Here is a 23,547-nt window from a genome sequence, read left to right on the forward strand (position 1 = left end):
CCATCCTAGGGAATGAAGCTGGTCAAGTAGTTGAAGTGTCAGTGTTCAAAGTGCAGAAGTTGAGTGTCAGAATTGGGGGGGAGGCCAATTTCAACATCATTAGACAGGATGTGGCAAACATAGACGAGGAACAGCTACTCACAAGTAAGTCTATGTTTGGAAAGTGGGAGTCTTTAATAAGTAGTATAGTGAGAGTTCAGTGCAACATGTTCCTCTAAGAGTGAAGGGGAAGGACAGGAACTCTGGATGTCAAGGCTTATCAAGAGTTTGATAAAGAAAAAGAAGGAAGCATATGTCAGGTTCAACACATTAAAAGTAAGGGAGGCCCTTCAAAAAGTATTAGATACCACAGGTGGTTGCCTAAAAAAAATTAAGAGGGCAAAGAGCATCCACAAAATATCTTTGGCAGATAGGTTAAGGAAAACCCCAAGACATTTTATAAGTAGATTTTATAAATAAGAGGATTACGTGGGAAACAGTGGGGCTATTTGAGAACAAAGGGGCAATCTGAGCATTGAGCCAGAGGATGTGGGTGAGGTTGGGGATTTCAGTCGCAATGGTGAGGTCCCAAAGGTGGAGTATTAGATGTTTTACCAGGCATGAAGGTGCATAAATCCCCAGGGGCTGATGAGTTGTATCCCAGGCTGCTATGGGAAGCAAAGAAAGACGTTGCTGAGGCCCAGGCACTGATAATTTATATCTTGCTGGCCACATGTTGAAATTCTAATGTATTCTATTATTATCAAATGACTTCATTAGCCTACGCAATCCTGGCTGACCTCCCAAATTTTACCTTCCATAAATATCAGATCATCCAAAACTCTGCTCCCCATGTTCTAACTTATCCCAAGCGTGATTAACCCAACCTCCCCTTGCTTGATTCCTTGTTAAACACCAACTCAATTTTAAAATTCTCATCTTCGTTGTCAAATCCATCCAAGTCCCTCAGAGGTCCTTCCCTATCTGTGAAATCTCCTCCAGCCTCACAACCCTCAAGATATCTGTACTCCTCCAATTCTCGCCTTTTGCAGATTGCAGATTTTAGTTGCTCCACTGTCAGTATCGTGTTTTCAGTTGCCTAGGCCACAATCTCTGGAATTCTGATATATTTTCAACAATTTCAGTTTTCATTCTCTGGAATTCCCTCTCTTAACCCTTCCACCACGCTGCATTATTTTCCTCCTTTAAGATGGTTGTTCAACCTATCACCTTGAGCAAGTTTTTGGTCATGTGCTCTAAAATCTCTTTATGTGGCTCAGTTTCAGACTTAGTTTTATACCACACCCATAAAACACTTTGGGATGTTTTATTGCATCAGAGGCATAAAATGAACGTAATTTGTTGTGTAAATGGATTCCAGGTTGAAGTTATGACCAATAGGCAGCCTTTGATGTGCTGTCTGGAGCCCAGTGCTACTGGTACAAAGGCCTGAAGGAATCATCACTCCTGCATTCTGAATGGTATGCTGCTGTTGTGACATAATAGCTACACATTGAGTAAGTAAAGTCACTTTAATTTGAGAAACTGAAAGAGCTGACATGAGATACATGCATAGGAATGAGAATGCAGTGAGTGACATCTGTGCAAACGTTCATGATCAGACAGTCTGCTGGTTTCTGGCAAGAGTAAATGAGATGATACCATGTGTGCAGAGAGCCTTATGATCTTCCTTATGCAGCACTGCACTGCGAACTGAAAGATGCTGCTTTTAACTCCTATAGCAGCTGGGAGGGAGCCAGAGTCATAGTCACCTTGATCTTAAATCTTGCAATGTGGTCCTTGTCTTGTTTTAGACTTTTGAATCAATTAAAATATAGTTCACCAGTCAAACTTAGCAGCTTATTGCAACTTAAGACAATTAAAGGAGGTCTTCAAAAATGTATACAAATGCAGTAGTGATCAGAAGGAATAATTCAGCAACTAGTTAAGTAGTAAATGATCCCTTTAAATAGCACTTTTTGGGTGGGTATGGAGTAAGTCCATCATTCCTACTATTGAACACGTGTTTAGTTTGGCATGAGTGAAGCATGGCATTTCAAAATGAACAGTACTGGTGTCAATTCAGCATTGTACACTAATTGATGTCATAATCTGCCTGTTCTGTATGGTCATTAAGAGTACACATGCTGAACAATTTTACAAAAATGTTTCCCAGCATGCCTTGGAATTATATTCATGCATCTTGAGCATCATTTTTGAAAGTTAAAATGTTTAAAACTGGGAGTCACAGAGCCCGCTGTATTTTAACAGTTTAACAGTGAAGTGATTGTAAATATGATGAGTCTTTTACAAACTGCTTGCCTGGAAACAATAAGAGTGTAAGTTCTGAAAAAAAAATAGGAACATGGTTTCTAAAAAAAAATGTTTGGAAGGACCAAGAAATAAAGCAAAAAAGATAACTAAAAAGCAAGAGTCAGGGAAAATAGAAACTGAAAACAAAATACCTTTACTTAGCCTAATGCCGTATACTTGAGCAATCAAGGCAGTCACCATAACTAGCCGACATTTCAACCAAAGATTCAGATTCAAGCGTCCACGTGCTTCCATGTTGTAAGGGTCTTGATAGAGATTTTTATTAGTCTGGTCTTCAGTTGGCTGAGAAAAAGCATTTTCCATTACATAATGTAAAAGCATTTTAAGGTTGCTTTGAACCAACTCAACTAGGACAGCATCAGATGAAAACTGTGTAAAAACATATACCCCAATCAAGTGAGCAGAAATTCAAAAATCAAACAGCTCCAATAAGAAAGTTGACAATGGGACTTAAAATTTGCAAGCTATATTGAGCAAAGACTTCACAACTTCAGTAAGTAGAAGCAAAGTACTATGGATGCTGGAGATCTAAAAGAATAAAAAGTGCTGGAGAAACTCAGCAAGTCTGGCAGCCTCTGTGGAGATAGAAATAGAGTTAATATTTTCAGTCCAATATGGTTCTTCCGTGCTACCACTTGAAGTTCCAAAGAACAGTCATATGTTAACTCTGTTTCCCTCTCTATAGAATCTGTCAGATCTGCTAAATTTCTCCAGTATTTTGTTTTACTTCATTACTTTAGCATCAGACATATTTCAATATGTTATTGAGGCAGCACGGTTGCTCAGTGGTTAGCACTGCTGCCTCACGGCGCCAGTGACCGGGGTTCAATTCCAGCCTCGGGCGACCATGTGGAGTTTGCACATTCTCCCCATGTCTGCGTAGGTTTCCTCTGGGTGCTCCAGCTTCCTCCCACATTCCAAAGACGTGCAGGTTAGGTGGATTGGTCATGCTAAATTACCTGTAGTGTCTGAGGACGTGTAGGTTAGGTAGATTAGCCATTGGGAGGTGCAGGGTTAGAGTGATAGGGTACAGGGGTGAGTCTGGGCGGGATGCTCCTAAGAGGGTTGTGTGGACTTGCTGGACTGATGGTCCACACTGTAGGGATTCTATGGAATATATAAATAACAATTGTCAATCATCTGCTGTAGAGAAGTGGAGGACAATAGTGGACATGTACTAGCATTTTGTTGCAAAATCTGATTGATAAAATGCTTTAAAGTTTTGTTTTAATGCAGAGATACCTATTCTCAAATTCATAACTTATGTTTAAAAGGCAAAATTAAAAGGTACTTGATCTGAATGACAATGCACACATGGAAGTAAACAAGTACGATCCCAATGCTATTACGAGAGATATGACTGAATGGTGAGCAATGCTGAAAGAACTGAATATTCAAGTGTATTCAACATTTAGGAAAAATAAGCAGAAAATAAAAGGAAGTGCAGTAGTTCTGTTAATAGGATGGGATTAGTATATTACTGAGAGAAAAGCTTAAATCTAATGTCGAATCAATTTAGGTGGAGCAAAGAAATAGCCAAGGGTAGTAGAGTTGTTAATAGGCCACCAAACAGCGGTGTTAATGCAGGGAATAGTTTTTTTTATTCATTCATTGGATGTAAGTGTTTTTAGCTTGGCCATGTGAAAATGATGTTATTCAATCGAAACTAGGGTCTTAAACTTAAACAAAGAATACTAAAAAGGTATAAAGGGCAAGTTGGCTGTGGTAGATTGCGGAGTACATTCTAAGGTATGAAAGTAGACAGGCAAATTGCTAGTATTTAAATAATTAATACATGGTTTGTATCAAATATACAGTCCTTTAAAGTGGAAAAAGATAACAGGAGATTCAACTGTAACAAGAAAAGTTAGAGATTGTATCAGAAGAAAGGAACAAGCCTACAAATATGCCAAAAGTGTACTAAGTCCAAAGATTGGGAGAATTTTTTGAATGCAGCAAAGCAGGATCAAGAAGTTAAAGAAAGGGAAAATGGAACATGAATGTAAATTAAGGATAATCATAAAACGGGACTATAAAACTTTCATAGCTATGTCAAGAGGAAAATGCAAACATATGTCCATTAAAGTGATGGACAGGACAATTTACATACTAATGTATGAATTAGGAGCATAAGCAGACCACTTAGCTCCTCAAACCTCCTCTGTCATTCAATAAGATCATTGCTGATCTGTTTGTATTTCAAATTCCACATTGTCATTTACTACTCCCACCCCGCAACTAACTTTTAATTTCCTTGCCTGACAAGAATTGATCTTCCTCTGCCTTAAAAATAAAAATATTCAGTGACCTCACTTCCAAAGCATCAGCCCTCAGAGGCAAAAGTTTTCCCATCTCTGTCTTAAAAGGACAAACCCTGATTTTAAAACAGTTGCACATAGTTCTACACAAATCTACAAGAGGAACGGTTCTCCTTGAAAAGACCATTCAGAATCTTATTCACTGCAAACAAATCACCCCTTCCTGTTTTAAACTCCAGTGGAAACAAGCCCAGTCTGTCCAACCTATTCTCACATGACAACCCATTCATTCTAGATATCAATTGAGCAAACCTCCTACAAACTGTCTCCAATAAACTGATCTCCTTGTTTAGATGAGGTCACTAAAAGTTCACACATTATTCAAAATGTGGCTTCATCAATGTCCTATATAACTGAAGCATAACATCCTTACTTTTATGTTCAATTTCTCTTATTATAAATGATAGCATCCTACTAGCTTTCTTGATTACATGCTCCTGTTTAATAACTTTTTGTAGCTCATGCACAAGAACACTTACATCCTTCTGCAGATAGGAATTCCGAAGTCACTCTCTACTTAAGTAATAGTCTGCTTTTTAATTCTTCTTGTCAAGTTGAACAACTTCACATTTTCCCACATTGTATTCCATCTGCCAGGTTTTAGCCCACTCACTCAACCTATCCATATCCGCCTGCAACCTTTTTATGTCTCCTTCACAGCATATTCTGGAGATTGTTAATCTCATGCATATTGCCATTTTGCTCCTTTTTTCTGAAAGAATGGAGCTCCGAATTTGAGATGAGATTCCACTCGAGTCTCCCTTAGGATTGTGGAGTTGTACTTCCATTCCAACAGTTCTTTTGGTAACAGACAACTGTCAGAATGGAAGGTACATCATATCATTTTTCCGTGGCATCAGCTGCCATATTCTGAAACTGAAAACTCCTGAAAGCAACTTTGACAGCTGCTGTCAAAGGGTAAGTCCATAAAGTAAGAATGTTTTAGGGTGCTGGGATGGTAGGATGCCAGACGGGTAAGGGTGTGGTTAAGTTGCCAGGTAAGTAGAATGCCAGCTTGATAGAAGGTTTGATGTCAGCTGGGGTAGTGCTAGGGTGCCAGCTGGGTAGGACGCTGCGGGAAGGCAATAAGGTGTCAAGTGAGTTGGTGCAAGGTGGCAAAGGGGCCAGTAATGCAGTGTTTAGGGAAGGTCTAGTGGCAGTGGAGGTCAGAAGTCAATTTTGACAGAAGAGTGGTTTGGATGCGGATTAGAGCAAGGGAGTCAGGCCCTGAGGCAAAGGGTATTATAATGTCCTGGGGTGGCATGTCAGGTCTCCAGAGGTTGTTGGGTGGGCATAAGGAGGATGTAAAATGGTCGAGAGATGTATAGTTGGGGTTCTGTAAGCTAAGTACAGGGTCAGTTTAATAGTTACTCAGGAGTTAGACTACGCATTTAGTAGTCTTAAGTTTTCCTGAGTAACTATTTTATTTAATTTAATCTTTACCATCTGAAGTCTCTAATTTTTTTGGAGACTTTCAAAGGGTCCCAGGTGAGCAGAAATTGCCCTGTGGAAAATTCAATTTTCTGGGCAATTCCTTTGGAGAGTGCTACAATGGGGGTTCTAAAGGGTCCCGTATGCGGAACTCCCATTTACCCTCTCATAACAATTGACATAATGTCTGGTCAGTGGAAAATCTGGGGCATGCTTTCCTACCTACACTGGTGTCATCTGAATATGCACCTCTCATCCGAATCACTGATGAAAATTGTAAAAACTTAAGGCCCTGGCACAAACCTTGCAGGACCCCACAGGTGTCAAACTAACTGGCCTATAGTTTCTGTTTTCTGTCTCCCTCCATTTTTGAATAGAGGGGTCATATTTTCTGATTTCCGATCTGATGAAACCTTTCCTGAAATGAGGAAATTTTGGGAAATTAACACCAATGCAGCAAAAATTCATTTAACAATATCTTTTAAGATCCTTGGTTGAAATCCATTTCTACCAGTTTACTCAGTACCACTTCGCTGCGATTTTAAATCTCACCAAGTTCCCCTCGCTCTCCCAGCCACTTCCTAATTTACAACTATTACTGGAATGATTTTCGTTTCCTCTACAACGAGGGCAGAAGCAAAATATGTGCTCGTATCATCTACTATCTCCTTATTATCCACTACTAACTCCCCATTCTCACTAAGGACAAACACTCACTCGATTTACTCTTTTCCCTTTTAAATACCTGTAGAAACTCTTGCTATCTGTTCTTAAATGCCTAGCTTGCTTCTTTGCACACTCTAATTTCTTCCTCCTCTCAATAATTTTCTAGTCATTCTCTGTCATTCTTAATATTCTAACCAATCGTTTGACCTGCCAGTCAGCTTTGTGCAATTATGTGCTTTTTCCATAAGTTTGGTGCTTTCTCTAACTCCTTTAGATAACCACAGTTGGTGGGTCTTTCCTTTAGAATTTTTCTTTATTGTAGGAATATATTTGTGCTGAGTATTCTGAAGTATGCCCTTAAAATGGCTACCATTGTGTCTCTAGTAATCGTTCCCCTAATTTAGTATGGTCATTCACATCAGTACAGCTTTCATTTGCCCATATTTATTCATGTCCTTATTTAGGTCTAAAATACAAGTCAGCCCCAGTATTCTCCCTTTCAAACTGGAAATTTCAATCATATTGGGGCCACTATTACCTAAGGGTGCCTTTATTCTAAGCCATTAATTAATCCTGTCTAATTACATAATACCTGTGTATGAATCTAATTCTTTTCAAAAAGTGATACTCTAAGAAATTCTCTTGAAAACATTCAATAAGCTCTTCATTCTGGCTACAACTGCGAATCTGAAATTTCCAGTTTATGTATAGATTAAAGTCACCAACGATTATGGAATCCTACAATCCCTACAGTACAGATAGAGGCTTTTCAGCCCATTGAGTCTGCACCAACCCTCTGAAGAGCATCCCACCCAGACCAACTGCAACACCCCACAATCCTTGTAACTCCACATTTACCATGCTAATTTACCTAGTCTGCATGGCCCTGAACACCATGGGGCAAATTAGCATGGCCACTCCACCTAATCTGCACATCTTTGGACTGTGGAACAAAACTGGTGTTATGAAGGGGTTGTAGGAACTGCCGGTGCTGGAGTCTGAGATAACAAGATGTGGAGCTGGAGGAACACAGCAGGCCAGGCAGCATTATAGGAGCAGGAAAGCCAACGTTTCAGGTCTGGACCCTTCTTCAGAAATGCTGAAACCGGTGTTATGAAGTTGTGTAGAGTAATCATGAATTGGAAGGCAGGAAGCTAGAATTTGTTTGTAAAAAAAATGATAAGGGAGAAGAGTGCGTGGTTCCTTTAAGAGGTAAAGTGCTTTTCAAGGCTTAGAGATTTATACAGAAAAAAAGGTGTCTGTATGTAGCTGAAGATGTACAGCCAGTTCTGAAATTGAAACATGTATCAATTGGCTGTGTGATTGGAAACCTCAGGCTTGTTTTAATGTTTTAGCAACTAGCTGGAATCAGCCAATCAATTTAAATGAAGCACTTAGCGATTGAAAGTCAATTGAATTTATATCTGATGGTTTTGACAAATCTCGGACCAATGCTATTTTAAGAAAATTGGTATGTCATCCGAGGTACATATGGAGAGGGCTTTTGAAAGTCAGTGTGAGAGCAAACCGCCATCGAGAAAAAAGTATCTAGCTCTCACAAGAAATCTCTAAGCTCTGTACGAAAGCACCATCTATCCATAAAAGGTACCATGGCACTTTTAGCTAAGAGTCCTCACAGAAGACTTCACAGAGAAAACATCCCTGACAGCCAGATCAGCAGAAGAAAGGTGTTTATTACTTGAGAACAGCAGCAGAAAGGCTTGTAGACTTTGAAAGACTAAGTTTTAATTTATTTTCTTATTTCTTGGGTTTATATAAGTAGGCCTTGGAACAGCATACCAGTAGAATTTAGTTCAGTTAGGGAATAGTTAGTAGTTAAGGGGGAATTATTCAGTTTGTTAGTAATTCTGTTAATTTGTTCACTGTTAGGGTTAACTAAATAAACTGTTACTTGTTACTTGTAAAGTGAATAGCAGGGATTCTCTTTCATTTAATCACTCTTTTTAATAGATTATAAAGGTGAGGTGAGCTTCTCTGGGTGTTTCGAGTTTAATTATTAGAAGGGAACCTATACTCCCACCATAACATATTGGGGGCTTGTGTTTTGGTTTAATTATCAGAGGTGTTCGACCTCCCACTTTGTAACACCAGATCACCCAGTAGAAACCCACGCAGATATGGGGAGAATGTGCAAACTCCACAGAGACAGCTGCCCAAGGATGGGATCTAACCCAGGTCACTGGCACTGTGAAGTAGCAGTGCTCACCACTGTGCTGCCCCTAATAGCAGTCCCTTTATCACAAACACCAATATGTGAACCACTCCCACTAGTAACCTCTTTCCCTAACTATTCCTCATCTCCACCCAAACTGATTCTAAATCCTGATCTCCTGAACCAAGGTCATCTCTGACTAATGCACAAATGCGCTCCTTCATTAACAGGGCTACCCCTCCAATTTACCGAGCTTCCTGCACAACTCAAAAGTCATACATCCAATCTTTACCACCTACAGCCATATCTCCTTAATGGCTATCAGATCTTAATTATTCATAGTGGAGGTTAATAAAATGGCAGGGAACATTTAATAAAAAACACTTAGTGTCTGTCTTCCCGGATTCCTTCCTTGATACTCTAGAGAACTAAGGAACTAGTGAGAATGATGAGCCAAAAGAAATCAAGCAGTACAAAGTAGTACTGGGGAAATTAATAGGTCAAACGCTGGTAAATCCCTCAGACCTGATGATCTACATCCCAGAGTGCTGAATGAGGAGACTGAGAGATTAGAAGTGCATTGGTGGTCTTCCAAATGTCTAGAGATTTTGAAATGGTTCCTGCAAATTGATTGGTTGCAAGTTTAACCCTACTACTTAAAGAAAGGAGGGAAAGACTGACTTCAGCAGTAGGGAAAATGTTAGAATTTATTACAAAAATATGTGCTAACAAGACACTCTGAAATTAACAGTAGGATTAGGCAGAGTTAACACAGACATATTAAAGGAGAATCGTGTGTGTCAGCCAGCTTTCTTGGAGCTTGTAAGAATGTGACCAATAGAAAAGGTACAGGGAAATTAATCGAAGTGGTGTATTTGGATTTTTAAAAGAGGTTAGTAAACAAAAATTAGAATCTATGGGATGGGGCTATAATATTGACATGGACTGAGAATTGGTTTACAGACAGGAATAAATGGATTATTCTCAGGCTGGCAGGGTGTGACTAGTGGGAAGCACAAAGATCAATACTTGGGTCCCAGCTATACACAATCTATATCAATGATTTTGATGTGCAATCCAAATGAAATACCTCTTTAAGTTTCGTGATGACATAGAACTGGTGGGAATGTAAATAGTTAATTCATGTCTGCTGTCTTGAACCAATTTAAATAGTGGAGTGTCTAGAAAGTTTAATGCTTTACTTGCATGTTATGACGTTAATGGAGAATTGATACTGAGGATATTGATAAATTATTCTAACTCTTCTTGAGTATAGGTCCAAATATCCAATATTCCAATGCAAATTTAGAAGCTACTGCTACTAGGTGACAGATCTGTCTAATTGATGAGTTAGTGAGAATGAAACGTGCTCCCCAAAAACCAAAATGTAGCTTTCAAAAATCAAAAAGCAGCCCTCAACAGAATGTCAAGTGGAATCCCCGAGAAAGCAAAATCATTTTGACCTTCTTCAAAGTGGATTTTGAAAGACTAAGTGAGTGGCTAATAACATAGCAGATGGAATGCGATGTGGAAAATTGTGGAAGTTATCCACGTTAGTAAACAGAAATGCAGAGTATTTCTTAAATTGAGAGAGCCCGGGAAGTGTTAATGCCCAAAGAGACCTGGGTGACTTTCTTCATGGATCACTGAAATCTGTGGGATGGAATGAAAATTCAAATTAATTCCTTGGATAAAGCAAGTGTCCAATGAGCAAAATCTAAATGGACTGGGCCTGTATTCTTTTGAGATTAGAAGAATAAGAGGTGACCTCATTCAAAGATATAAAATTCTTACAGGGATCAACAGGGTAGACACAGAGAAGATGTTTGCCCTGGGTGGACAAGGGAGGTGGTTTATAGAACGAGGGGATTAAGTCTCAGGATCAAGGCAGACCATTTAAAACAGAGATGAAGAGGAATTTCTTCATTCAGAAGATGGTGGTTTGGAATTCTCTATCCCAGGGAGCTGTGGAGGCTTAGTCATGGAGCATATTCAAGATAGAGATTGATAGATTTCTAGATAATGAAAACATCAAAAGATACAGGAATAGTGCAGGAAACGGTGTTGAAGTAGAAGACCTATCATGATTTCCTCAAATGGCAGTACAGGTTGATTGGCGTAAAAACCTCCTCCTGCTACCATTTTTTTTGGTCTGTTCTTAAATTTCCTGATCGAAGCTACACCCCTCAGGGGTCATAATTGGGTTCATTATAAAACAAGTTGCGATGATATGGTGTCTTTGATGTTAAAAAGATTCCAATATGCTTCATAGGAGTATAAGCAAAGTATAACGCTTGCTTCAATATTTACATTAGATTTCACCATTTGCTTTGAATAGGAATTAATGCACAAATCTGATATAAATAGCGGCCTAACTTACATTGTTCTTAACTGGTGTACTTCTGAGCGCTGATGAAGGAGGCTTTACATTGCTTTGTTTAACATTCATCAAGATTCTGGATCTTTTTAAGAGCTGAACTGCAGATAATGCAATGGCAGCACTGGAAAGAATAGCAAACAGACATACATGACATAAAGTGGCACCTGAGTCCCATTTTATGGAAACATTCTGTTTATAATACATAATTTCAGAGTGTAATGTAAAATATAAGCTTCATGACAGCAATAGCAAAATGGAGAGAGGAAATAATGTTGAGATGTCGAACATTCAGAATGGAAATGCTTTCTCTGTTGTACGTATTGATTTGTACATTATTGTTGTACAGTAAGAATTTGCTTCACTGCTGAGTTTCAGTTTTTAAATTACATAAATAAATATATTAGTAAACAGTAGATTTAATTAACCTAATTTTCTTTGTCAGCTGGTTCAAATATCTCCTTATTGTAGCCTGAATTCAATATACATATGTTTCAATCTTAACTCTCATGAGATCTGTACAGAATGTAAACTAGTTCTGACACACACTGTTGGCCTCATCTGCATGGACCCTGTTAGTCTACTAGCTGAACCCAATGGCAAGCAGGAAAGTGACCAGGTGAAAGAGAGGGAAGTGACCAGGGAGAAAAAATAACAGCTCCTAGCAGTCACGAGGGCCTGATTCTGAGTGGGAAAGGTAGTGCAGCCCTAGGGAGAGGAAAACCAAGTTGTGGGGCCAGGAAAACAAAATAATATCTATTTATATTGTTCGCTATCAAACCTTGCTTTGTGAAGTGCCTCAGAATATTTTCATCTATTAAAAGCTGCTAAATTGTCGCAGTTTGAAAAAAAGTACCTTAACAATCCCTACATAGAATTTGTTTATCCACCATTTTTTTTCACACAATTTAGGATATGAACAGTACTCAATACTTCAAAAGGAAATTCTGCCTGTCAGAGAAAGGCTGCTGTGTGTATGTGTTGGACTTTATCCTCCTCACTCGTGGATCTGAGGACAAGGGAGGTATGTAAAATCCAGCAGGTGGCCTCATACCACATCCCCCGCCCTTTCTCCCCACTCCAACATGCCTGAAACATTATTGGGTGGCCTATTTAGGCCACTTAAAGGCCTCACCACTTAAACCTGGCCCAGCAACCTCTCTCGCTGAGGCTCTGGCCCTGGACTTATCTGGGCTGCTCTGAATTTGGAGTACTTGTGCTCCCAGCCATGGCCACCAATCCCACACGGAGTTGCTGAGACTACAAAACCACCAGCCATCTGATTGGCCTGCAGCTCTCTAAGGAAGGACTTCCTTCTAAAATAGAGGCACAAATCACACCTTAAAGTAATTAACAATGCTCTGAGCAGGAAAATGCTGTGAGAGCAACTGCTGTGATTGTGGCCAGGCTCCCTGTTTTAGATGGGGAAGTTTGGTTGGCCCTGCAGAATCTAACCACATGGTCTGTAATCTAGGATATTTCAGATATGGGCCAGGGTCTGTACGAAAGCAAAAAAGTATCATATGAACCGAAAATATGTTTTTTATGACCATTGCAACAGTGCAAAAGTAAGGCTGACCTGTACCTAAATGCTAGTTGCAAGTTTTGGAAAGCAACTGCTGCAGCCTGACATTTAGCATCAATGACCATCTCTAGTTCAGCAGGTGCAAGATTGGCAAATATAAGATCATGTTCCTTTTTCAGTTTGTCCACCAAAATGTTTAACTTCTTTTGTACATCTGCCAAGATGATATTCTGCAACATTAAAAAATCAATCATTAAATTAAAAAAGTCAATAGAACTGCATAATAAAAATGTGAAAATGTTTAAAAAGTATTGTTGTAAAAAAAAGCTACTGTTAAAACTTTTCAACATGTAATCGTCAGGACAGACAAAAATAATACACCCAAATAGATGATGTTACCTCTAGACCAAGCTCTAAAATCTGCTTTGGTTTCCACAACAAACACCTCTTAAAAGTAATCACACTGAACCTCCGAGTCAATGCATACCTCCATTATATAGATGATACATGTGCTATGTTTTAATCTGCAGATAAATGCAAGAATTTCCTTAACGGGCTCCATTCCATGCCCAAATTCAAATTTGAAATGAAACCATCAAACAACTCCTCTTTCTTCAACTTTTTAGTTGAGAAACCTGCAAATGGGTTTGCTAGTACTACCTCCCTTTATTGGTCAATATACGTATTGACATTCTTACAGGAAGTATCTATTAAATTCACTTTAAACTATTATAATACATGCACTCAGACAGCTATGGGAAACTATAGGAACTGCTTGGTCTGGTGTTGTAGAGGAGACCCACTTCTTGCTTTAATTAGTAGAGTCATTTGCTGTTCACAAGATACAGGTTATTGCATATTAATAAGGTAGCTACAGGTTACATTTATATTATAGACATTGTTACAAAGACTTTGAGGAGGACCAGATTTTAGGTTTCAGTCCTTTGAGATTGTAAACTGTTCTACCCAGATGACCATATACCATCATCAATGTGGGTGATGCTTATGGAACTTCTCCCTTTCAGAACCCAAAATACAACATTACCTCAAAAGCTGTTTTATCATTATTAGTGTTATACATTTATGTATATAATTATGTGAAGTTATACACATTAGCTTAAAAAAACAGAAAGGAAGAGTATTATTTAAATGGTGAGATATTGGAAGTGTGGATCTGAGCATCCTTGTACACCAGTCAATGAAAGTAGACACGCAGGTGCAGCAGGCAATTAGGAAGGCAAATGGTATGTTGCCCTTCAGTGTAAGAGGATTGGAGTTCAGAAGAAGGGATAGCTTACCACAGTTATATTGGACCTTGATGAGACTATGCCTGGAGCATTGTGTGTAGCTTTGGTCTCCCTACATGAGAAAGGATGTACTTGCCATAGTGGGAGTGCAGCAAAAGTTCACTAGGCTGATGCTGGGGATGGCAGGACTGCCCTATGAGGGCAGATTGGTTCGATTGGGCCTGTATTACTTTTGTTTCAAAAGTTGAGAGGAGAACTGATTGAAACATATAAAATTCTGTATAAAAAGGGCTGTACAGTCTAAATGCATGGTGGATGTTTCCCTGGGCTGGGGAGTTTAGAACCAGGGGTCACAGTCTCAGAATATAGGGTAGGCAATTTAGGACTGAGATAAGGAAAGATTCCTTCAGACAAAAGGCAGAAGACTGTGGAGACCAATTCTCTGAATATATTCAAGAAAATTTTTTAAAAATATTTTGAAGACGTTAAGAAGTATGGGAAGAAAGCAGGACCAGCACTGAGATAGAGGAGCAATGATCATATTGAATGATGGAACAGGCTCAATGGGCCAACTGGCCAACTCCTACTCTAGCTTTCTGCATTTCTATGCTTAATTACATATACTACTACACCACCTATCCCAAAGATTCTGACTTTACAAATTCAGGTGATCTGGAGATTCCAAAATTCTTGCATAAACATTCTCTTCAGACTTGAACAAATTGTGTTTGCTGGGTGGAAGACCGTTAATTTTGATGCTCTTCCTGATAGTCTGAGGTCTGTAGGCCCCTTATGTTATCAAGTTCCCCACTGGATTCATCCTAATCAATCAGCAGTGAACACAAGCCAATGAGATAGGACTCCTGCAGTTCCTCAAGACAACAATATATGGTCTGCAGGTCCTTGGATGACTATACCTTTCCTGTTTACATCAGGATCCACATATTTTCTCTCGTCCCTGTCTGAAGTGTGATAACAATTGGCTCTTCTATGGTTATGTGTGGCCTGTTATGTATGGTAGGACTGTTCCTTGACAGTCCTGTACACTTAAATATAGAGTCAAATTTCTTGATGAGAAGAGAACTGAGTCTTCAGCTTCCTGCTCACCAGAACTCTAGAATGAGATGAATCTATAAGTTAACGGTCCCATCAAAAACAAGGAAATCCATGACATTATATTTCCATGGATTGATGGGGAATGTGTAAGTTTCATTGGATCTTGATACTGTAGATTGTGGATGACACAATTCTTGCAATCGGCAATGAAATCCTCAATGTGGCTGGAGATCCCAGGCACCAGAGTGCTGACCAAGATCTGACCAAGTTCCTGCTGAACTTCCCCAGGATAACTGAGTTATCCCAATAACCCAGTTCTGAGGAAGGGTCACCAGACCTGAAACGTTAACTCTGACTTTTTCTTCACAGGTGCTGCCAGGCCTGCTGAGCTTTTCCAGTAACTTCTGCTTTTGTTCCTGATTTACAGCATCTGCAGTTCTTTCGGTTTTTATTTAATATTTAACTCACTGCCACATCTCTTCTAGGCATGCCCACCTTCTGCTCCCCTTTCCAACAGGATTTTTGTTCCAATCTTTCTTCTTGTCCATCAACGTTAATTTCATTGTCACTCCTGATGTTTGACTAGGTATTTGCTAAAACTCATTTCCACAGCTATATCACATTCCTTAGTGACTGCCTCTGGCTCAGACTCACTCCACGTGGATTGCAACTGAAGTTTCATCTCTCATGTTTTGAATCCTCGCAGGATCACAGATATCTCCAGGATGTTCAACGTTCCACAGATAGCTGCTCTCACTGCAGCCTGAAATCCACACTCTGTGCCATGCAGCATCACGTGCACATTTTTGACTCTTCTTTCCAACAGCACCGAAACACACTGGCTCAGGATTGCACCACTCCGCAGTTCCACTTCATCCTCTGGCACATTCGTCGTGCTAACAAGCAACTTTTTCTTTTCCTTTCAGGCATCAAGGCCCACAAGATGCAACAGCTCAGAGATACCCATGGCTTTCTGGAACCTTCCCCTCTGACTCCATCCCTTCTCCCAACCCCTGTTGGATATTCACCATCCCTCCCAACCTTCCGCTCTCTGATGCTGAATGTTCTGTACTCAGCAAAGGCCTCAGCTTTATCCCTCTGTGTCCCCAACTTAATGAATTTCGGGCACAACATGATGTCGAACTCTTCTTTCACCGTCTTCGCCTCCGTGCCCATATCTTTGGACAAGAGTCCTCTCCCCGTCCCACAGACCTTTTTGCCCAGTTCCAACACTCTCCCTCCACCTGGACCCCTCCCTCTGGCCTTTTACCTGCACTTGATCTGTTCATTGAGAACTGTCAACGTGATTTTGGATGCCTCAATTTCTTTGCCCCCCTCACCAAATCCAAACTATCTCCCTTCAAACTGACTGCCCTCCATCTGCCCTTAGATCTAACCCTAACTTTGTTATTAAGTCTGCCAATAAGGTTGGTGGTATTGTAGTCTGGTGTACTGACCTCTATATTGCAGAGGCTGAGCGCCAGCTCTCAGATACTTCCTCCTGGACCATGACCCCACCATGATGCATCAGGCCATTGTATCTACTACAGTAACTGATCTCATTTCATCTGGTGACTTCCCCCACACTGCTTCCAAGCTGATAGTCTCCCAGCCCTGCACAACTTGCATCTACCTCCTTCCAAAAATCCACAAACAGGACTGTTCAGGCAGACTCATTATTTAGCCTGCCCCTGCCCCACAGAACTCATCTCCTCCTACCATGACTCAGTCTTTTCTCCCCGGATCCAATCCTTGCCCATGTACTCAAGTTCTGAGGAAGGGCCACCAGACCCGAAACATTAACTCTGATTTTTTCTTCACAGATGCTATCTGACTTGCTCAGCTTTTTGAGCACTTCTGTTTTTGTTCCCCAGGATAACTTCCTGAAGAAAAGCTGGTATGACCAGTCATTTGACATCCAGAATTGTAGAATGCTGTTTGAGCTCTAAATATGTTTTCATGGCTAACCCAATTGACCTTTGGTCTGGCCAAACTTCAACAAAATACTGACTGAGATCAAGACTTCCCTAGTTTTTCAATTGTGCCTGATAAGTTTGACTAAGCTGATTGTGGCTTGGTGACCACTATACTGTTGCAGACCGAATGCATGACTTGATTTTGTGACTAAGCTCAATATCTTCCCTGATAGGGCTCTTGGTCATCATTCTGAACTGCACATCTGGCAGTGCTTGCAACTTTTCATGCATACTGCTTCATATGTGAGCCTTGTGAGATGAAGTCAAAACCTTTGCATTCTTGGAGGCATCCTTGCTGGTTCCTTCACAGTAAATATACAGGAACTCTATGATTCATTTCTCTGACCACGTTCAAATAAAGGACGTAACCTGAAAATCTTTTGCCAAGTCCATGTAACCAAGAGAATCTCCAACTCAATCATGGCTTATTAGCATATTTTCAGCTGCTCAGATAGTTGGAAAGGATGGATTATAGAGTGCTAGGACATCCATAGATTTCACCATGTTCTAGATCCTCTAAAAAGCATTCTTTCATGGAATTCATAGAATCCCTACAGTGTGGAAACAGGCCATTCAGCCCAACAAGTCCACACCACCCCTCCGAAGAGCATCCCACCCTGACTCATTCCCCTACCCTCTTCCTGTAACCTGGCATTTTCTTGAGATACATTCCAACACAACTGTTACATCTTTTTGAAGGGCTGACTCTAGGGTTTTGTCTTACTTGTCAAGAAAGGGTAAAATTACTCCTTTTCCTTGCCTGAGAATCTGTGGGTCCTGGATGTCAGAGTGGGGAACTACATAATGGCTTAGGTCTTCTCAGGATCAGCAACAATACCTTCACTGTTGACTATATTTCCAAGGAACCACATTTGATTCTTTGGAGAATTCACACATCATTAAAAGTGAGCCTTTTTGTTTGCATACACTCTGATTATGGTTTTCATCTGTTTCTCCATGTATCAATATGTTGTCCATGTGGCAAATGAATCAATGAAGACCTTGTAAAATATTGTACAAAGTCTGCTGACAAGTCTCTGGGGACAAGGCAATCCCAAATGATAATTTGTTGGAACAAAATCTTCCAAATGGAGTTATGAAAGTTGTAAGTAACCTAAATCAAAAACAGAAATTGCCGGAGAAACTCAGTAGATCTGGCAGCATCCGTGGAAAGAAAGTAGAGTTAACATTTCGCATCTGGTGACTCATCAGAACTGTTCTAGAGAACAGTCTCTGTACTCGAAATGTTAATTCTGCTTCTCTCTCTCCAAAGGTCCAAAGGTGTTGCCAGACCTGCTGAGTTGCTCTAGCAATTTCCATTTTCATTTCAAATCTTCAGATTCCTCAGTTCTTTGTTTTATTTTAGTAAGCAATCTGGATTGCTCATCCAATGAAACCTGCCAGAATTCACAATTTGTGTTGAGTTTCATGAAAACTTTACTTTTACACGGTTTAGTTAAATTATCACAAACCAAAGATGGTGGGTGGATTTCTCTCAAAAAATCTTATCTCTCCCAAAAGATCAACATAAATTCAGTTAGTATCACCAGGCTAAGTGCAGTAACCATGCCTAAGAACCATTTGGTTTGTTTTGTGACTAGTTGCATTCTTGTAATTTCTACAAGGTGCTTCTCAACTTGCTTCATTAAAAGATGCACATCTCCTTAGATGTATAAAAACATGAAGATTTCGCATCATTCTTCAGTGTAATATTGCATTCAGTATTCAGTTCTCCTAATGCTATAAATAATTTAAGGTAACCTTGTTCAAAGAAGTTTCTCAGCTTCTGCTGTTTAAACTCTTTCACCATTTTTGAAGAGGAGTTCGGTCAAGGCATGCATTTTTACTCAAGACTAAAAATCCTTGCTTGTGAAGTATGTGTAGATATTCTATTATTTGGTGTCCTATATACCTGAGAGTGGCTTAAGTACTATATCTCCTGGACACATAGTTGCAATGTTGTCGACTATAGATAGTTTTTCTTAACCAGGGTTCATGTTAGACTAATATTTCATCTGATCAGAAATATTTCTAGTAGTTGAAGGATACATGGAAGGTGACACTCACCCAGGTATCTGCATTGATATTCATGAGATAACCTCTGACATAAACATCAGTTTGCCAAAATACAAAGTCTGGACCACTCATTCCTTCAAGGAACAGGTAGGTTTTTCCACTTTTGTAGACTGTTCTTCCTAACCAACCCTCATTTAGGGAACTATTTGATTTCTTGCTTTTATGAATTTGTGTCTCCCTTTTGCACAGTTTTGAAAATGACAATTGTGAGATAAATAAGACATTTTCTTTTAATAGACCATAATACAAAGGAGCAGAAGTAGACCATTCACCCATTGAGTCTGCTCCACCTTTTATTGAGATCATGGCTCATTTAATAATCCTCAACACCACCTTTATTGCATATTCTTAATGGACCTTGTGAAGGTGGTGGTGAGCTGCCTCCTTGAAATACAGTAGTTCATTAGGTGTAGGTACACACAATGGCCAGAAAACTGGCCACTAGAGTACATGAACACCAACGAGCAACAAAAAGACATGACCAATACTCACTCATCTCCATTTACACGGAAAAGGAGAACCACCTGTTCGATTGGGACAACACCAGGATCTTACGACAGGCCAAACAGAGATAAGCATGGGAATTTCTAGAGGCCTGGTTCTCTACCAAGAAGGCTATCAACAAACACATAGAACTAGACTCTATATATACACCACTGCGAAGGAAAACCGGAAATGAGGTAATCAAATCGAATGGACCCCAGAGTATAAAACACAACAGCACTTCATTGGATACTGCACTGATGATGTTACCCAGCAGGGTAGTAAAATGTCTACGAACTAACGAACCAGCTCGGCGAGCAAACCAACCACAATACACACAGTGCTGTTGGAGAGATCCAGGAATTCTACCTGTGTCAGCATAACAAGACATGGACAATATTTGTGCTTCATTGTCACATATATCCAGATAGATCAGTTCAAATTGAAAAAAAACACAGCATATTCTAGGGAACACATTTCTTTCCTTTCGGACTATAAACTGGAAGGCAAGTCAGTCACTGCTATATAGCTAAATACCTCGAAATTTCTGCGACTTGAAAATCAAGTGGTGTACATATTTAGCTTTACAAGACCATAAGACCAGAGTTAGGAGCAGAGTTAAGCCATTCAGCACATCAAGTCTAATCTGTCATTTGTTTTTGGCTGACATTTCTCAACCACATTCATCTGCCTTCTCCCAGTAACTGTTGACCCCTCACTAATCAAAAACTTATCAATGAATAACCACACATCAACGACTACCGGTCACGTTTGGACATTGAGCAGTTTTTCCGCTGCCTCTGCCTCCACGCTTACTTCTTCAACCGTGAACCTAACCCTCCCACTACTGACCCCTTCTCCCACCTCCAACACACCCCCTCCTCCTGGACACCATCCCAAGGCCTCCTACCCTCCCTCAACCTCTTCATCTCCAACTGCCGTCGAGACATCAATCGCCTCAACCTCTCCACCCCTCTCACCCACTCCAACCTCTCCCCCGCAGAACGTGCAGCCCTCCACTCCAATCCCAACCTCACCATAAAACCCGCGGACAAGGGAGGCGCAGTTGTAGTATGGCGCACTGACCTTTACATCGCCGAGGCCAGACGCCAACTCTCCGACACCTCCTCCTACCGCCGCCTTGATCATGACCCCGCCCCTGACCACCAAACCATCATCTCCCAAACCATCCACAACCTCATCACCTCAGGTGACCTCCCACCCACGGCCTCCAACCTCATCATTCCCCAACCCCGCACCGCCCGCTTCTATCTCCTTCCCAAAATCCACAAACTTGACTGCCCTGGTCGACCCATTGTCTCCGCCTGCTCCTGCCCCACCGAACTTATCTCCAACTATCTGAACTCCATTTTCTCCCCCTTGGTCCAGGAACTCCTTACCTACGTCCGTGACACCACCCACGCCCTCCACCTCCTCCAGAACTTCCAACTCCCCAGTCCCCAACACCTCATCTTTACCATGGACGTCCAGTCCCTATACACCTGCATTCCCCATACAGATGGCCTAAAGGCCCTCTGCTTCTTCCTGTCCCTCAGGCCCGACCGTCCCCCTCCACTGACACCCTCATCTGCTTAGCCGAACTCGTCCTCACCCTCAACAACTTCTCTTTCAATTCCTCCCACTTCCTACAGATAAACGGGGTGGCCATGGGTACCCGCATGGGCCCAAGCTACGCCTGCCTCTTTGTAGGTTACGTGGAACAATCCCTCTTCCGTACCTACGCTGGCCCTAAACCCCACCTCTTCCTCTGTTACATTGATGACTGTATCAGCGCCACCTCGTGCTCCAATGAGGAAGTCAAACAGTTCATCCACTTCACCAACACCTTCCACCCCAACCGTAAATTCACCTGGACCATCTCTAACACCTCTCTCACCTTCCTGGACCTCTCTGTCTCCATCTCGGGCAACCACCTAGAAACGGATATCCATTTCAAGCCCACCGACTCCCACAGCTACCTAGAATACACCTCCTCCCACCTACCTTCCTGCAAAAATGCCATCCCCTATTCCCAATTCCTTCGCCTCCGCCGCATCTGCTCCCAGGATGAGGCATTCCACTCCCGTACATCTCAGATGTCGTTGTTTTTCAAGGACCGCGACCTCCCCCCCTCCGTGGTCGAGAACGCCCTCCAACGTGTCTCCCACATTTCCCGCGACTCATCCCTCACACCCCGTCCCCACAACAACAACCAAAAAAGAATCCCCCTCGTCCTCATGTACCACCCCACCAACCTCCGGATCCAACACATCATCCTCTGACACTTCCGCCATCTGCAATCCGACCCCACCACCAAAGACATTTTTCCCTCCCCACCCTTATCTGCTTTCCGGAGGGACCACTCTCTCCGTGACTCCCTTGTCTGCTCCACACTCCCCTCCAGCCCCACCACACCTGGCACTTTTCCCTGCAACTGCAGGAAGTGCTACACCTGCCCCCACACCTCCTCCCTCACCCCCATCGCAGGCCCCAAGAAGACTTTCCACATCAAGCAGATGTCCACCTGCACATCTGCTAATGTAGTATACTGCATCCACTATACCCGTTGTGGCCTCCTCTACATCGGGGAAACCAAGCGGAGGCTTGGGGACCGCTTTGCAGAACACCTACGCTCAGTTCACAATAAACAACTGCACCTCCCAGTCGCGAACCATTTCAACTCCCCCTCCCATTCCTCAGATGACATGTCCATCCTGGGCTTCCTGCAGTGCCACAACGATGCCACCCGAAGGTTGCAGGAACAGCAACTCATATTCCACTTGGGAACCCTGTAGCCCAATGGTGTCAATGTGGATTTCACAAGCTTCAAAATCTCCCCTCTCCCTACCGCATCCCAAAACCAGTCCAGCTCGTCCCCGCCTCCCTAACCTGTTCTTCCTCCCACCTATCCCCTCCTCCCACCTCAAGCTGCACCCCCATTTCCTACCTACTAACCTCATCCCGCCCCCTTGACCAGTCCGTCCTCCCTGGACTGACCTATCTCCTCCCTACCTCCCCACGTACACTCACCTTTACTGGCTCCATCCCCGCCTCTTTGACCTGTCTGTTTCCTCTCCACCTATCTTCTCCTCTATCTATCTTCTATCCGCCTCCCCCTCTCTCCCTATTTATTTCAGAACCACCTTCCCCTCCCCCATTTCTGATGAAGGGTCTAGGCCCAAAACGTCAGCCTTCCTGCTCCTATGATGCTGCTTGACCTGCTGTGTTCATCCAGCTCTACACCTTGTTATCTCAGATTCTCCAGCATCTGCAGTTCCTACTATCTCTGATACAAAAACTTATCTATCTGTCTTAATTAGACTAAATGATTTGTCCTCCACAGCCTTCTGTGGGAATGAGTCCCACAGGTTCACCAACCTCTAGCTGAAGAAATTCCTCCTCATCTCTGTTCTAAAGTATCATCCCTCGACTCTGAAGATGTGTCCTCAGATCCTGGTCTCTCCTTCTAATGGAAACTTCTTCTCCACATTCAATCTATTCAGGCCTCTCAATATTCTGTAAGCTTCAGTGAGAGCCCCCTTCTGAACTCCATCAAGTACAGACCTCGAGTCCTTGACTGCTCCACAAAGTACAAGCCCTTCATCTCAGGATCATTCTCATGAACTTCTCCTGGACCTCCTTCAAGGCCACAACATCCTTCCTCAGATACAGGGCCCAAAACTGCTCACGATATTCTAAATGCAGTCTGACCAGAGTCTTTTACTGTCTCAGCAGTACACTTCTGCTCTTGTTTTCTAGCTCTCTTGAAATGGATGTTAACACTGCATTTGCCTTCCTAACTGCCAAATGAACCTGCATGTTAACCTTAAGAGAATCCTGAAATAGGACTCCCAAGGCCTTTTATGCTTCAGATTTCTAAATCTTTTCCCCTTTAATAAAATGCTT

General features: G+C 41.6%; 1 protein-coding gene across 1 annotated transcript in view; it reads right to left on the minus strand.

Annotated features, from left to right (window-relative positions):
• The window catches only part of LOC109929702 (cilia- and flagella-associated protein 54), a 160,714-nt gene that overhangs the window by 92,977 nt on the left and 44,190 nt on the right, over positions 1-23,547 (minus strand). The window contains exons 8-10 of the mRNA XM_048610552.1: positions 12,864-13,033; positions 11,282-11,402; positions 2,445-2,595 (exon numbers count right to left, since the gene is read on the minus strand). Of these exons, the coding sequence (XP_048466509.1) occupies positions 2,445-2,595; positions 11,282-11,402; positions 12,864-13,033 (442 nt within the window). The remainder of the gene's footprint in view (positions 1-2,444; positions 2,596-11,281; positions 11,403-12,863; positions 13,034-23,547) is intronic.

This window comes from Rhincodon typus, chromosome 22, assembly GCF_021869965.1.
Source record: "Rhincodon typus isolate 14 chromosome 22, sRhiTyp1.1, whole genome shotgun sequence".
NCBI lineage: Eukaryota > Metazoa > Chordata > Chondrichthyes > Orectolobiformes > Rhincodontidae > Rhincodon > Rhincodon typus.